This window comes from Leptonychotes weddellii, chromosome 14 (assembly GCF_054177405.1).
Source record: "Leptonychotes weddellii isolate Sample4059 chromosome 14, ASM5417740v2, whole genome shotgun sequence".
In the NCBI taxonomy this organism is placed as follows: domain Eukaryota; kingdom Metazoa; phylum Chordata; class Mammalia; order Carnivora; family Phocidae; genus Leptonychotes; species Leptonychotes weddellii.
This window is the reverse complement of record NC_138382.1, coordinates 28,092,268-28,110,117: the sequence shown is the minus strand read 5'-3', so window position 1 is coordinate 28,110,117 and position 17,850 is coordinate 28,092,268. Positions and strand designations below refer to the sequence as shown.

Sequence of the window (17,850 nt, the reverse complement as noted above, 5' to 3'; positions counted from 1 at the left end):
TTTTTGATTTCTACTTGGTTAGATTTTAGTTCTTTTACTTCTCCAGAAAGGGTTTCTCTAATAACTTCCATATTTTTTTCAAGCCCAGCTAGTATCTTTAAAGTGATGATTCTGAACTCTAGATCTGACATTGTACTAATGTCCATATTGAGTAGGTCCCTGGCAGTCGGTACTACCTCTTGTTCTTTTTGCTGATCTTCTGGGGAGGGGCCTGTTGTCGTGGTTGCCCCGCCATTGCCCCCTCCCGGTTAAGTAATCTGCTCGGGTTTGTTCTCCAGAGCTTTTGTTCCCTGCAAGCTTTCCGTACAGCTTTGGAGGCGGAAAGTGAAAATGGTGGCCTCCCAATCTCTGCCCTGGAGGAGCCGAGAACTCGGGGTCCCGCTCCTCAGTGAGCCCCCCATTTACATTCAGGGTAACTATTGAAAGATAGGAATTTAGTGTCAGTCACTCTCGTCTCCCCGGGCTCTGGCCACATCCGTGCTCACCCGGCCTGTGACCGCGCGTTTCTATCTCTGGCATCCGACCCCGGGTGGAGTCTCCAAACACAGCAGATCCCTGCGGTGCACTCCCGCGCGGCTCCTCCCGGGGGAGGAAGGTGAGTCTCCCCGGATCTGCCGCTTGTTGGGTCCCTGCTGGAGGAGCAGTGGCCCGACTGTGCTGCGGATCACAGTTTATGGCAACCCCAATCTGAGAGCCCGCGCCTGGGCTCCACCTCTGCTGCCGGCTTCCCTGCTCCATTACCTGGGAGCTCTGCCACAATCAGGCAGCCCCGGTCTTTCTGTGACCCCAAGGGTCCTGAGACCACACTGTCCCGGAGGGTTCCACCCCACGCTTAGCCACCAGAGTGACGTCCCTCAGCGGAGCAGACTTTTAAAAGTTCCGATTTTGTGCTCCATGGTTCTATCACTTGCCAGAAGCGGCAGACAGAGGCCCCTCCCCCGCTGTCTATCCTCCCAAATATCACCTCGGATTCACTTCTCTGCACGTCTTACCTTCCAGAAAGTGGTCGCTTTTCTTTTTTTTTCCTTTTTTTTTTTTAAAAGATTTTATTTATTTATTTGAGAGAGAGAATGAGACAGAGAGAGAGAGCATGAGAGGGGGGAGGATCAGAGGGAGAAGCAGACTCCCTGCTGAGCAGGGAGTCCGATGCGGGACTCGATCCCGGGACTCCAGGATCATGACCTGAGCCGAAGGCAATCGCTTAACCAACTGAGCCACCCAGGCACCCAGTGGTCGCTTTTCTGATGAGAGAGTTTTGCTATTCTTTTCTTCGATCTCCTGTTGAGTTTGTAGGTGTTCAGAATGGTTTGATCCCTATCCAGCTGAATTCCTGAGAGGAGACGAAATCCAGGTCTCCTACTCCTCCGCCATCTTCCAGAATCTGTCTTTTTAACCAATAGGGTATATACTGCCTCTTGGGTGGTGTACTTTGTATAAACTATAGAAATCGGTATTAAGATACATCTAACAATTTCAGGATGGGAATATATGATAGTAATGAGTATATTTCTTTTGTTACTGTGACATCCAGGCTGGAACGTTAGAACAAAATGTTGGTGAAGCTACATGTGAAAACTCATTCCACACAAGTCATTCTATTGTACCTCGTAGTATTCTTTATCTTAAAAAGATCTTTACAAAGCTAGGTAGCCCCTAACTTCTAACAGAAATACCTTTTTTTTTAATACACTCACATACTAATTGAAATATCAGTTAACTTACGTTATATCATTCTGAATACTGTAATAAATTAATATGTTCCTGTAAACTTCTGTCTTATTACAGCTGTTTGAATTGAGTAGAATCTCCAAAGCCCCGGTTTTTAAATGCAATGCTTTTAGAGTTAGCTAACAAAGCCAATATGATTTAAGCACTCAAAAAGTATATAATTGAAATGCTGCTATAACTTAAAGTACTCATGTTACCACTTTTGATGTTTTTATTAAGACATAATTCAACATTAATTTATTTTAAATCTTTGCCACTACCCAACTGAAAAACAGATAAAATTAAAACAGTGCAGGAGAGTGGCACTCCTTTGAGAATGCTCTAGATGTAGGTGCTTGAATGTTGGTGCACCTACTCTGTTTTACAATTGTTTCTTTGGGGATTCCGTTTTTACGTACCATTTGGGAAATCTAAAATTTCTAAAAGCTTTTGTATTTGCGAGCCAGAATACCCTAGGGATGTTTTCTCTAGTTTTATATTTGAATTCCCCTTGAATGATTCCTGTTTGTGTGAACAGCAAACCCTATTCGTTGAAAAGCCTTAAGATTATTTATGCCATTACTAGATTACATAATAGTGTGTATTTTAAGGCTTACTACAGGCTAATGTTCAATCTGAGATTGATTACCCATAGCTCTATTTTTGCTAAAATGCAAGTCAATTTTTAAGCATGAAAAGTAAGAGTTACAACATTCAATTAAAGAAACCTTATTTCAAAAGCCCTTTATGATGTTAAAATTTGCAGAAAAGCTTGTGACTTTTTTCTCTAGCTGTGTGTTCTGTCGTCACAAAGAAAGAAAGTTTTAAAATGATTTTAAATCAGTCTAGAGGGATGATATGGTTTCATATAAATTTTCCAGCTAACAAACATCTGGTTTTTATCCCATCATAACTTTGCAATTTCAGATCTCTTGTAGCAATGTCTTAGAAATTGTACACCGGTTTCTGTTGCTACTTCTGGCCATATCTTCTTTGCCCCAATTTAAATTGCAGAAGGTCATGGGAGATGAGCTAGACAATCTCTTCACTTGAAATTGGCACACATTGGCCCTGCTATCAGGGGCAGGTGTTAGTGTCTGTTGGTGGGTTTTGTCTCAGCAACACATGTACCTTAACGTACAACATGCTTATGGGTGGTGGCCTCTCAACCTCCCTCTTACTTGATGCATTTGGTCACTACATTATCATTAGAAAGATCTCTGGCTTCCATTGTTCTGGTTGCCTTCTTTGTTATAGAAATTTGCCTTTAAACACTGATATTTTCCTTGTATAGTTCCCCTGGTAGAGTCCTAGATACTCACTGTTGATTCTGTTTGTGATATTTTGGTGACTTTATAACACCAATGACAGACATCTGAGGTTGCAGGCAGTGTGCTAAAAATATTTGCATGAATCTTAATGAAAATGACCTAGTTCTTTTGATACTTATCCACAGCAGCGGATTACCATTGAGCCCGGGACATCTTATAGACTGCAAGGGCTGAAACCCAACAGTTTGTACTACTTCCGACTGGCCGCACGCTCTCCTCAAGGCCTGGGTGCTTCCACGGCTGAAATATCAGCCAGAACCCTGCAGTCAAGTAGGTGTCTCTCTTTGCTTACTTTCTGCCCTTTTTCATTAGGGGGTGTTGCAGCCTTCCCCACCCCCCGGCCAACAAACAGATTGGCTAATTAATAAGTTAGACAGTCAGTAGTTTCTATGCTAGTAAGCATCCAACTTTGGGATTACAACCATGACCTAGGTTGGTTTCCAACTTGGTCCAAATAGCAGATCCCATTCTCTCCCTTCCTAAACTGAAAGAAGTCGGAGGAGTTAGAAGACTTCCGTCAGGAAAATGAATGAAAGTTCCACCAGGCCCTGTGTAATGATTTATAAGGCTGTACAGCAATATTCTGGTTGAGAACACTGCCAAATAATCACAAGAGGGCTTAAGAAACTAAAGAGGTTAACAAAAAGCAAACTTGTAAGCTTTTAAAGCACACAGGTGGTTTTTCTTTAAAGTTCGTTATTTATTTATTTGTTTGTTTGTTTTAGCGGGGGGTGGGAGAGGGACAAATGGAGAGAAAGAGTCTTAGCAAGCTGTACAGCCACGCAGAGCTGGGTGTGTGGCTGGATCTCACGAACCTGAGATCATGACCTGAGCTAAAATCAAGAGTCGGACGCTTAGCCAACTGAGCCACCCAGGCGCCTCCTAAGCACACAGGTTTTAACTTTGCTAACAAACAGGTTTTTATTTCATGTATTTATTTATACTCAGAGAAAAGCTCAGCTCTTGTGACTACTTTGTTATTAACTCCGCAAGTAGTACACGTGGAAATTTGGAACATTCGTAGAAAATCTGTATTTGGGCAAATTCAGGAACAATGGAATAATCACAAGTACATTTGCAATCCTAAATTGTATTTTGTTTCCTCAGGTTCAATTTCTTTTTGGAACTGTTGCCCTAGAGCATAGTTGTGTTTATCACAATGGGGGTTCATTGTGTCCAGGGAAGATTGCTTTGTGTAAAGTATTATATGGAAGTTTATTTTTGATGGAAAGTTTGGTGACTTATAATAATACTATGGTTTCCTCTTTACTAGTAAGTTTCTATAATTCGTCTATTAAACAGCCATTGCCCTTGAATTGAACAGTTTTATGGAGTTATTTCCCTAAGTATTTTTTTGATACTTTATATTTTATATGTGATTTTTAATAGTTATATATGCAGTAGATATGTGTAATCTCAATACATCGAATTTTGTAAAGAGGATGCTCTGCTGACCTAAATATTAGACCTAGCAGCAAACATGAAATTTATATTTTCTAAAAAATGAATTTTCTTTCATATAAGTAAGTCTATATTCTGTAGAAATTTAAAATCTTTCAGGGTTTTTTGAAAATAAAAGTTATTTTCTTTCTCTTTCTCAAAACATGCCTGTTGGTACAAAAAGTATTAGGATCCTATTACTTAATCCATTAGTGATTATGGTCTATTTCCATAAAATTCCCTTTCTTTTAAACAATGAAGCATGTAAATTAATGCAGTTTTGTATTGGGCTTTGAATTCCAGGCAGACTAGTAAGTAATATTGTAGAAGATAACTCTTAAACTCAAACATTTAATTAAAAGAAATGTGACATGTTTCAATATTCTGTTTTGCATGGTTTACAAAATTGACTTTTTTGCATGCATGCATACATACCTACCTATTTACATGCATAGAGACAGAATGGACATTTTATAACCACATCAAAAGCTTATCTACTTTTTATTTTATTAAAGTAAAAGGTTCAAGATATGTTGAATATATTCTCACAGAATAGGAGGTCTGAAGGTAGCAATGTAGTAAAAACCAAATCAGCTTTTTAAAAAGAATTACAAATGAGTCCTTACTGTTACATGAACAACTCAATTTATTATGAATAATGATAATGCATATGAAATGGTTTTATAACTTGAAACATAAGAACATGTAGTCAGAATCCATAAAGATGATAGATATTTTCTTGATTTTGCAAATCTTACTCCAAATTTTCAAGATTGTCATATGAGAATTTCCTTTTCGTCGGTACAGGGAGCTTTCATTTTGATTGACAGTCATGAAGAACCCAAGACATGTAAATTAAAAAAGACTGATAATCCTGTAAACAATTGGATATACCTGACACTACATGATATTAAGACCCACAAGATCTAAGGAAATACCCAAGCTACATATTCACAACACGAAATTAGAAATGAGTTACTCAATCTACCACATAAATTGCCTTAAAATAAATAAATAAATATATATATATATATATATGTATATCTTATCCCTCTTATTTGTCCCTTAGGAATTACAAATTATTAACTTTAAAAATAATTTATGACAATGGTGCATTGCTCTTATTGCCTTTTTAATTTTCTCAAATAATGATACGTTTGGGTAATTTGATGGAAAATAATTGCTCAGAAAGTGACCATTTTATTTTAGAATGGACAATAAGAAAGTTTCTCTCTTAACTCTTATGTAAATTCTACTTTATATGAATAATTACATACAAAATGAAAGAAATTTTGCACATAAGTCATATCTTTTCCAGGTGGTTCTCAGGATTCTTTTTTAAACAGTTTTTTCATGGCTGTGTTACTGACAATTTGTAAGGGACAGATGATTATTATTGATTTTACCAAAATTTGTTGGTGGAATCTAATTCTTTACTAGCAATGGTGTCTCAAGAAGAGTTATAATAATTTTTTTAAAAAGCTGAAAGCTGACGTAGGGTAAGTACAAGTTACAGTCAGAATCAACAAGCCTGACATTACCCTCGGGTAGGTAAATCTTGGACTGCATTTCCATCCTTTATTGATTCTGCATGCTCACTGTATACAGGCTACAATCCATGCTAGATTAACATCTTTCCTTAAAACTGGTCAGGCTGACTCAGGTTTTCGCATAGTCAGAGGGAACGCTCTTATATTGGGGCTTTTATTTCTTTTCCTTTTTTTTTTTTTTAACTGGAATTGGTGGAAGGGCATCTAACAGTTATTGCAACTCTTTATACATGAAAACCCTTTCACAAGTGAATGCTGTGTATGAACCACCCTCATTCCAGAATGCAGCCGTGAAAACAGCATCTATGAAGCATCATCAGACTCTCATGTCATAAATCTTGCAATATTTACAGGTGTTTTTAAAGTTGGGTAGTCTATACAGTAGGGCTGGGGAATACTGAGGGATTGGTTTAGAAGAACAATTTAAATTGCAGGTAGGTAATTTTATTTGAGGCTCTATTATCTCAAGGTTTCATGTTCACATATTCCCCCTTCCCATTATTTAACAATTATTTTTGGTCATTTATTCATTTTTTGGTTTATTCATGTTACTAAGCCAAGGTAACTAAATTTAAATTTTTATTTTAAGTTTCAAAGCCTTGTTTTCATTTTGTTGCCCTTATTGTTCGTTTATTTATTTTTGCCTTTTCTTTTGTTTTATCATTTTTTTTTTTTCCAACCACTCCTGTCCTTTCACTCAAACCCTCCTTTAACTCACTACCAAAATAAGAGCCGTCAGCTCCTCCTCAAGACATTAGTTGCACCAGCCCAAGTTCCACTAGTATTTTGGTAAGTTGGCAACCTCCGCCAGTGGAAAAACAGAATGGCATTATTACTGAATACTCCATCAAGTACACCTCAGTGGATGGGGAAGATGATAAACCTCATGAAATTTTGGGCATTCCTTCGGACACTACTAAATACCTTTTGGAACAGCTGGAAAAATGGACTGAGTACCGCATCACTGTGACAGCCCACACAGACGTCGGCCCTGGCCCTGAGAGCTTCTCCGTGTTGATTCGAACTGATGAAGATGGTATGTTGCCTCTGCTACGTCAGCTTGCACCCTTCTGACACAATCTTGGTCTGCTGTCTTTTGATAGGCTAACAGTAATCAGCTTTTCTCTGCTCATCTTTTTTTACCCAGCATCGCTGTAACTTCAGTAATTTTTGCCAAAGACCTATCTTTGCTGCAGCCTGGGCATTTTTTTTTTTCAATCTCAACACAATAATTTGTTTCCCTTTAAAGGAACAGTTTGCTCCTATGACCTTGTAATCCAGGCCGTTTTCTTTACTTCCGTCTAAAGTCTTCTGCGTTTTTCTTGGCCTTTTTTAGTCACTTCTTTTACATTTTGAAGTTAACTTTTCAAATCTGCCTTCTTATCTTCTTGTTGCCTTTTTGTCTTGCATATTTCAGAGACACTGATGCTCGACATTCAATTTTTGGCATCTGTTGTTTGGAAAACCTTTGATATGAGAAAAAAAGAAGAAAACCGATATAATCAAGGATCTTTTTATTCTGCTAAAAAGAAATCTTTAAAAAAACACACAACAATCAACAACCAGTTTTTGTTATTATTTCAATGCTACTCCTCTTTGTGCTTTAATGCTTTGAGCCTCAAAGCATCTTCCTTGGCTTTTGTACATTTTTTACATGTTTTTCTATTTCTCTGATACTCTTTTTTTCTTCCATTTTTTTTTTTTTTTGGCATCGGTCATGTTTTTTGATCTTTTCTTAAAAGGTAGAGCAGATTGGTTGAGCATTTTCATTGCTTGAAAATGTTTGTATTCCACAAAGGAAACATAGTGGGTCTGCCCATTTTTTTTTTTTTTTTAACCTAAGTAAAGAAAATACTCAGACTGGGTGGGACAAGTGCCTATAATCTTCTTTATCCAATGATGTTGTTCCAGTTCCTAGTGGTCCTCCTCGAAAAGTCGAGGTAGAGGCTGTCAACTCAACATCTGTTAAAGTCTCATGGCGCTCACCTGTGCCCAATAAGCAGCATGGCCAGATAAGAGGATACCAGGTGCATTATGTGAGGATGGAAAATGGTGAGCCCAAAGGCCAGCCCATGCTGAAGGATGTCATGCTGGCTGATGCACAGGTAAGCCTCTGAAATTACATACCTATGTTTTTATTTATTTATTATATTTATCTTAGTCTATACCTTGAAATGGACCCCCATTTTTTTTTAATTTTTTTGACATTTAAAAAATCCTGTACAAAATTCTAGTTTTTAAAATACATGTGTATTAACCTTCTCAGTCAGAATTGACAGCATGTGAGGAAGTGAGTTGTAATGAAATGACACTCAAGCCTAATTAAAAACATGTAATTGTTTCCTTAAAATACAGGTACTCAACTCTCTACATTTATATCTGAGTTTGCCTTTCTGACTTCAAAAAAGTTGAATTGATTTTAATCAAAGTTACAAGAAGAATTCTAAGCAGCTGTGCTAGAACTATTTGAAATTAAATTGATCTAACTTCTAAATATATGACTTATTCTGTTGAAGAATAGACATTCTCACGTGAGGAGAGTTACCCAGATAGTATTTTATTTAGTACTTATTTATCAAACCATGTATTCAGAAGTAATTATTTCATTTCCCAGAAAAATGAAGGTAATGACAATGAAAAGTTAGAGTTTTCCAGGAAATAAATGGGATCCCCTATGTTAAGGCACGTTTAGAAAAGTATGAAGAGCAGTTGAGTGTGTGAGAAATTCTATTGATCCTCGGGTGGTAGTTTTCAACTATGCAGTCACTTGATTTTGTAATCTGTTGTTTAAAGCAGAGCATTACATGTTTCAATTTTTTTGTGTGTGTAAAGGATTTCAAAGATAATACCATAATAAATTCGCCTGTATTCTATGTAGTTACTTGAAAAGAAGAGGAAGATTTCAATTAATAGCTTCTACTGGGGATTACATATAACCTGTGGATAGCTTCACTATACTGGGTCCAGTAGTGATGGGATGTTATGAATAGGGGAGTACTATGCTTATCTAGCAAATCAGTAGCTGGGCATGGAAAAGGAGGGGGTTTGGAAAATCTGAAATTTATTTCAGTAAAAAGTTACTTCCTTGTGTCAAAGTGAGGAGGACTGTGAGCCAAGTGAGAACTATTATGTCAGGTTGCCAGATTTTGCATTCTTGTCTCTGTGCAAATAAAAGAGCAATCTCCGTCCCTGTGGCTGTAAGGAAAACATCGACCCTAATGTTTTAATATAATCAACTCACAAAAATGCTGTTTTTCCTTTGGTTTTGAAACATTTTAACTAAAGGAATCTGGATGAGTTGTTCACTTAATCAGCTCCAAATCCAGTTCCATGGTTTTGAAGTCTACTTCTGTAAACTTATGTCTTTAGATTCATAGCCCTTTAGACTCTGGAAAAGGAGCATTGCTTTTTCTAAATATTCTGTACTGTCTGTGAAACAATACTCACAATATGAAATTAATAAAACCATTAAAGCCTATGTTTTCTTTTGTAAGTCTGAAATTATGAAAAAGAAAATGATATGGCCATGATGCTTTGATGTACTCCATCAGGTCCTAGATAATTTTACATTATAAACCTGTAGTTCTGTCAGTGTTTTGTGGAGGATGGTGGTTAATGGAATTATATGATACAAAATGCCTTAAATGTCAACACAATTTTCCCCCTCTCTTCTACTTTGGCTTTTCTTTATTAATTTGCCGATTTTTCTTATGTGTATGTTTATTTTATCTTATTTTTTTATTATGTTATGTTAATCACCATACATTACATCATTAGTTTTTGATGTAGTGTTCCATGATTCATTGTTTGCGTATAACACCCAGTGCTCCATTCAATACGTGCTCTCTTTAATACCCATCACTAGGCTAACCCATCCTCCCACCCCCCTCCCCTCTAGAACCCTCAGTTTGTTTCTCAGAGTCCATAATCTCTCATGGTTCATCTCCCCCTCATTATGTGTATGGTTTTGATCGTTGTTCTTTTGTCCACCTCGTGTGTTCTCTTAATATTCATTGAAATTCCACTGCATCTTGCAAGACTTCCCTGGGGCTATAACATTCCAATATTTTATGAAAGGTGTTAATCTAATTAGTGACATAAATTAATTGCATAACATAGAGAAAAAGTCAAAATAAATGTCATAAAGTAATGTATGACTAGAAACACTAGCTGTACGTTATACCTTATTGATTCATTCCAATGAACCACTCATTAAAAATTGCATTAGCTGATTTTAATTTTAACAATACAAAGCATATTTACTTTTGACCTCTCAGTTCGGGGTAAGGATGGAAGCATAACACACCTACTCTTTGGAATTTTATTGTACACACTTGCTTATTTTTTTGTTCTGTATTTTTGTTTGTTTTTTTAATCTAAGGAAGGCAACATTGCCTTTGTAAGGCTACAGATTTCTCTTCATTTCTTTTTATTTTGTTTTCCTCTTCCCCAACCTTCTTAATCTCAATCAGTGGGAATTTGATGATACTACTGAACATGTGAGTAATTTTGGGCTGCTTTGTCAAAAAGAGATTATAAATGCTTGTTTTTTCTGTTACCCCTCTCTCACTTATTTGTGATATGTCATCACAGTTTGCTTGGATGCATGAACTAACAAATTATTTTTAAATTATCTTCATTATGTGGTATACTTTTAATTTAGATTTTTGTTTTGTGAAATTGGCATGATTGCATATGAAATATCATGAGCTCATGTTGTTCTGATGGCTGCTACTAACTACCCTGTGACACAGTTAAAAGAGGCATGCTTTAAGTGGAGGCATCACAGACAAGAGATATCAAGCTGTGTGATATAGGCCACTCATAAATCCTACCCCAGGGTTACATCTTCAGTGGATAACACCATGCAGTTCTGGTACTAATTATATCAAGAAATGGCAATTCTGTTGTACTCATAGAAATTTGAGTTAAATTGAATGAGTCATGCCAAAAGGCAGAAAATATCTCACTGAGGGAGGAATTTTTTTAAATATTTCAATGGCTGGATTATGTTATTTATTGAGACCTTATTACTATGTATAGGTTTCCTTGGGGGATATAGGATCCTAGGTGGCTAGGAAGGATGTAAAGTTCGGGAAAGTTCCATAAAATACAACAAAAGTCATGACCTCAAGCAATGTGTAATTAATTAATAAGTGAGTGGCATTGTCAGTAAAAACTGTGAGTTCAGAGGCCATGGACCAAGAACGTAGAAGAGGTCTTGCAACTTTGTTGAGAACTTAAAAAATAAGTAAGGGTTGAAGAAGTGGAAAAGTGTGTGTGTGTGTGTGTGTGTGTGTGTGTGTGTGTGTGTGTTGGAAAGTTGGAGGTAGGGATGGTTTTTTAAAGATGAGTATGTGAGACATAATCATTGAGGCAGGTCAAGAATGCGATATAGTCAAGTGACATGAGCTTGCCAATTTGACATGAATGAATGGGTTCAGGTTAGTAAATTAGTGCTAAGTATGACTAAGACATAAATTTAATATAATGTTAGGAAAACCTGAAGTGTCAAACTAAAGAACTGGCTTTTAACTTCAGTACTGGAGAGATATAGAAAATTATTAAAAATAGAAATAAGATAAAGGCTGGTAAGTGTATTCTTTCATTTAGTAAATATTTTTCTTTTTGCTAAAATGCAGGGCTCTCACTGAGAATATTGGTAAATATAATGGGCAAGGTATCAGTTTTAATGGAACTGACACTTTTATAAACTTCTTTTACTGTAATCCATAGTAAGAAATGCATTATATGTCACAACCAATGCATTCGTATGTTTAAAATGAAGATCTTACAAAATAATACCTTACTTATACATATATAAAATTTAATATTTTGTATGAAAGTATATCCTATTTCTTTTCTAAAATGCTGGTCATGACTAAGTAAATTGATTTCATGACCTACTTAAATGGGCCATTACCTGCAGCTTAAAGCCAATGACATAGTGGATAGATTAGAGAGAAAGAAGATAGTAAACAGGGAAACAAATAAAAACAATTCTTTTGCTAACGTCATAACATAATAAAAATTCAATGAAGTTGAGGCAGCAAAAATGAAAAAGGGACAGTTTTGGTCAATATTTTAAAGGAAAAACTGGGGCGCCTGGGTGGCTCAGTTGGTTAAGCGACTGCCTTCGGCTCAGGTCATGATCCTGGAGTCCCGGGATCAAGTCCCGCATCGGGCTCCCTGCTCGGCGGGGAGTCTGCTTCTCCCTCTGACCCTCCTCCCTCTCATGCTCTCTGTCTCTCATTCTCTCTCTCTCAAATAAATAAATAAAATCTTTTAAAAATAAATAAATAAATAAAGGAAAAACTGGCAAAAACTCGCTAAGAATTTGAGGAAGAAAAAGAGATCAAGATCACTCGTAAGTTTGGAATATGCTATACCATTCGTTAAAGTATAGAAGCAAGGAGGGGAATTTACTCCTGGAAATGACATTTGAGCTTCAGTCAAGCTGAACTTGAGGGAACAATTGATAGTCAAAGGAAAATGTCCAGCACATATTTTCAATGGATATGCCACTGGAGCCCTGATGGGAAATCAGGACTAGAAATGAGTTTCAGACAGAAAAAATTCTTTAAGGTTTGGAAATGTGGGGTTTTTTTAGGACTAGAGAGAAACACAGCAGGCCGGTAACCGTTTCAGAACATCCAGGAATGCCAATTTTTAACAGGCAGGAAGTTGAATGGAGATATGCTAGGAGAAGGCAAAGAGATTGAGGAATGGTAGACACAGTATCAGCCACACTACCTCACAGAGGATACGGAAACCACCAAGGAAGTATGGCCACCGTTTAAAGAAAGAAAACATAACACAAGAGATGATGTGATCCAGGCAGATAGAGGTCTGTCCAGCTGCGATTATACCACTGCAGAGGGTTTGACCAAATTCAAATTACATTACATGTGTTATCCTGGAACAGCCTATGTGAGAGGAAGGGCATGTGTGGTTAATCCCAATGTGATAAATGAAAAAGAGTTATATAAGGCTCAAAGTATATAAATTTCTTGCCACATGATTTGGTGATAGAACCAAGCCCTGCTTCCCGCCCCACCCCCCCACCCAGCCTTGCCTACTTTCAGCAAAAATCCAGTAACATGTGAGAGGGACCTTGGAAACAATAATGTTATCATTTTCCCATCATAATTTCTGGAATACCCAGTATATCTGCTATTATTTAGAATGCTACTCTTGGGTGATTCGGATGGTTTTTATAGCCTCTGTAATATTAGTGAAACCATTCCAAGGTCCTGAAAATAATATCTCTCTCCCAAATTTAGCCCATTCATCTGGCAGAATAATATTTCCAATGGCTGTTCAGGATGATATCTGAAATTCTTAAATTTCCACTCCAATGATATTCCTACTATTTTGAGAAAAGCACACAGTCAAAAGCTGTCATATTTGGGATCAGATTCAACAACTGAGTTCAATGGTGCCCCTTACAGCCTTACACAGAAAAGTCCTTCTGTCCTCCACACAATCCAGTCCATTCCATGAACTCTCACTTGCTTTGTCTTCAAATGTGGAGGACAATGACATTGTATTATTTCTTAAATCTAACCATATTCAGCTTGAAAACATAGCTGTGCCAAATATCTGAAAGAGATCTTTATAGCTATGTGGTTTTTGTGGGGGGATGTGGGCATGTGTGTAGCAGCTCTAAAGAAAATAACAGAAGTTAGTAACTACTCTATGTAAAGAATCCTATAATCTCCAGTTTGGAAGAACAGATCTAAGTTTTGTAACCATCACAGTTTGGGGGCCCTAATTAAGAGAAATCTAGAGTTTTGATAAATAGTTTGTGACATTTAACATTTTCTAAATAGGATTAATTGAGCACAACTCCATGATGATGTGGTAAAAAAAAATATCGTTCTTTGGTTTTATGACCTACTCCAAATCACCAGAAAATTCTCCTTAGTGTATAATGATTTTAGTTCATAGTCTATATAATTAACCAATAATATGTTACTCTAGTCCTAAGAAACTTCTCTGGCTGTCAAGATATCTAGGTTCAACAGATCAACCATTTGGCAAAATGCTAGCATGGTGATAAAACAGACTGCATTGGCATCAGCCCCATCACCGGTCTGTTGGCCAGGCTATAGAGGATGCATATTGAGAGCTCCTGGCATAATATCACTGCGGGTTTATGGTTTGGTCACTATGAGCCAGGCATAGTTGTAAGTGTTTACCTGATATAACTCATTTTATCCTTCTATTATTCCAACTTTCACATGGGAAACTGAGGTACAGAGGGGGTTAACTCACCTGCCCTGGATCACCAAACTAGGAAGTAAGGAGATGCAGGTTTAAATTCAAGAACTCAGGAGTTCTGGCCTCAGGTTTCATGTTTTTAACTACTACTTCTTAGGATGACCTCTTACGATGGCTGAAGACCTCACTTTAATGTCAGCATGAAAACACATCATTCATAGCATGAACAATAGGCATGATACTTCCAGTACTTGGCATGGCTACAGGAAGTATTTAAGCATGCATAGAATGTGGATGGATGCTTTGAATTTCCCCAGGGTGTTTGTGGTGTTTTGAATCAGTGTCGTTCTATTGTGTCATTTTAGGACATGATTATTTCTGGGCTACAGCCTGAAACTTCCTACTCCCTCACTGTCACAGCCTACACCACCAAAGGAGATGGTGCTCGCAGCAAGCCCAAACTGGTGTCCACCACTGGGGCAGGTAACTGTATTTGTGCATATATGTGCCTTGAACATGTTCCAGGTGACAATAATATGAATTTCCCAAATGGTATGGTGAATTCTATCAGAAAGAAAAAGTGGACTGTGGTCAGCTTTTGTGTTTTTTGATATGCATTTCAGAAGAAAAGCATCAAGACATATTTTGCCCAAATTACTCAGTCAGTCATTCAACAAGTATGTTCGTGAGCACCTACTACGTGTTAGGCGCTACTCCCAATACCGGGGACACAACAATCAACAGAGCAGAAATATTCTTCCCTCCTGAAGCTTATTTTCTGAGTAGAACTAGATAGTTAACAAATAGACAAATGAGTATATAATAAAGCATCAGTAAGCAAGAAGTTGAAAAATAGAGGTGTGTAAACATTAAGGATAGGATAGCCCCTAGGGACCGTTTGAAAAGAGTGATCGGAGAGGGTCTTTTAGAAAAAAGTTATTTGAGCTGAGACATGAATGATGTGAAAGAGCAAGTCCCATGAATGTCCAGAGGGATGATCATGTGGGCAGGGATGTCACTTATTAGCTTCAACCTCTCTCAGCAACAAACCCTTTTAGAAGAGCTGCCATCTTGAACTGAGTTGATGACTTACAGTTCTGGGTTTTGTTTGTTTTGTTTTATTTTGCCATTTTCTCCTGCTCACTCCTTGCTGTGGGGATTCTGAAGAGGCCAAATTACATAAAAGATAGGGAACAGAAAAGAGAGAAAAGCAACATGGCTACAAAATATCAGATTGCTCCTCTGAAGAACAAAGTTTCTTAATGCTCTTTAGAGTTACTTCGATCGCCTCACATTAGGAAAAGCCAGCATGAAGGAAGACCTGACATTGTAAAACCAATAAATTAAGACATAATTACAAAAGGATTCTCCTCCAATCCCTTTATATCACAATCTCCCATGGAACATTTAAACTATGATTTGATTTACTCCTCCCGAATTGCTTCTCACACAACTTTTTAAGAACACACCTCTATGTAAAGGCATAAAGCAAAGAACAGCTGTGATGTTGAGTACCCTCCTGGGTGCCATGCTCACTGCCAAATTTGTCTAAATGTCATAAGATTTGCTTCACATCCTGCCACCTGGAACTGCCTCAAGCAGCAGGATTACAGATGGCAAAACTCCTTTAAGGCAGTCTTCTGGGCTTTTTTTTTTTTCCTTTAAATTTAAGAATAGCATTGTATCAAGCTAATTTAATGCCCTCCTTAGGAGATATATGTTCAGTGGGGGCATGCTGACTGACTATGGAACCAGCCTCTATTGAAATGTAGACAACTAAGTGTAAACCCCTGAAATTAAATCCCAAAATGAAGAAAATATATTTCCTACACCTATATTTATAATTGTGTCTTAATTAGTCTGAGATGTATTACATAAAGCATCAAGCTCCTATTGCCCTTAAGATAGGGGTGCTATAATAAGGAGGAGAAAGGAGAGAATTTATAGCCAAGGGGTGTGAATCCCAGAGAAAGAAATGGCATTGTTGATTTCCATAGCACGAACACTGGCTCATCATTTTTTAGTGACTATTCAAAAAATTATTTAGAGTTGTGGATGTTATTCGCATAGAGGATTATTTTGGTGTTTCCATTTCAGAACTTTCTTAATCAATGGTGATTTGGGTATTGAGGAAGACAATGCTTATATTTTAGATGTCTGCACACATATTGTCTTCATACTGGACCTAGGTTGGGTGTGAGAATCCAGATTTATAATCTCTTTCAGAGAAAAGCTCTAGTTTTATTGTCTGCCAACCAACTAGTCAAAATCATCCCTTAGTCATGATTTATCCCCAGGTAAAAAGTATAGACAAAAAGTACAATTATAACCATAATAACTTAAAGCAACATTTTTTTGCCCTACTTAAAAAAAAAAAAAACTTACAAGCAACATAAGAGTATAGTTAAGTGTTTGGGCTATGGATTCAGATTGTCTTACAGCTTTCTCACTTATTATACCTCTGACTATGCAGTTTTCTATCTCCCTGGGTGTCATTTTCTTATTATAGAAAATGAAGATAATAACTAATCAGAGTGTGTAGTCAAGTCAAAATGTAAATCAAATGAGATACTACATCTAACGCTCTTAGCACAGTGCCTGGTACATTGCGTATACCCAATAATTAAATATGTTATAATTATTATTCTTATTAGCTGTAGCTAATTAGCTAATCTTTACTTGGATTCATTTCTCTGTGGCATGAACCTTTTTATGTGTGAAGGTTTGATACAAGATTTTTTTTTTTAATTCCCTTAAATTATTTTGTAAGCTTATTTGTGTCTGTTATCAAATTCTGGTATCTCAGCCTACCTTAATAGTTAAGTATGAGAAGAAACATATTTCCACAAAGGTATATAGACCAAGTCTTTTTTTAAATAAATAATGTAATGGGAATTCTTGTGGAGTGGTGTTCCCATTCAGCAGTGATTAAAATGTGAATGAATGTCTGTCTAGGTTGGTCTTACCACTCCTTCCCATGTACTCCAGTTCCAGGGAAACCCCGGCTTGTGATTAACCACACTCAAATGAATACTGCTCTCATTCAATGGCACCCCCCTGTGGACACATTCGGACCTCTTCAGGGTTATCGTCTAAAATTTGGCCGGAAAGATACGGAACCACTCACTACTCTTGAGTTCTCTGAGAAAGAAGATCACTTTACAGCCACAGACATCCATAAAGGAGCATCATATATCTTCAGGCTCTCAGCCAGAAACAAAGTGGGCTTCGGGGAAGAGATAGTGAAAGAGATTTCTGTTCCAGAAGAAGTCCCAACTGGATTCCCTCAAAACCTCCACTCAGAAGGCACCACTTCAACCTCTGTCCAGTTATCCTGGCAGCCACCTGTCCTGGCAGAGAGAAATGGCATCATCACCAAGTATACTCTTCTGTATAGGGATATCAACATCCCTCTTCTTCCAATGGAGCAGCTTATTGTTCCAGCTGATACCACTATGACACTCAGTGGCTTAAAACCAGATACCACATATGATGTAAAAGTACGTGCTCACACGAGCAAAGGGCCCGGGCCATATAGTCCCAGTGTCCAGTTCAGGACACTGCCTGTGGATCAAGGTAGGATTTGTCTGCTTACGGCC

The 17,850-nt window shown here is 37.4% G+C and overlaps 1 protein-coding gene across 4 annotated transcripts in view; it reads left to right on the top strand.

The window, feature by feature from the left end:
• The window catches only part of PTPRD (protein tyrosine phosphatase receptor type D), a 434,932-nt gene that overhangs the window by 308,158 nt on the left and 108,924 nt on the right, over window positions 1-17,850 (top strand). For 3 of the 4 annotated variants that reach the window (XM_081802975.1, XM_081802976.1, XM_081802977.1), the window contains 6 exons: window positions 3,164-3,308; window positions 6,759-7,064; window positions 7,940-8,133; window positions 10,501-10,527; window positions 14,617-14,734; window positions 17,240-17,827. In XM_081802975.1, the coding sequence (XP_081659101.1) occupies window positions 3,164-3,308; window positions 6,759-7,064; window positions 7,940-8,133; window positions 10,501-10,527; window positions 14,617-14,734; window positions 17,240-17,827 (1,378 nt within the window). The remainder of the gene's footprint in view (window positions 1-3,163; window positions 3,309-6,758; window positions 7,065-7,939; window positions 8,134-10,500; window positions 10,528-14,616; window positions 14,735-17,239; window positions 17,828-17,850) is intronic. The other variant, XM_081802978.1, reaches the window with a different exon arrangement.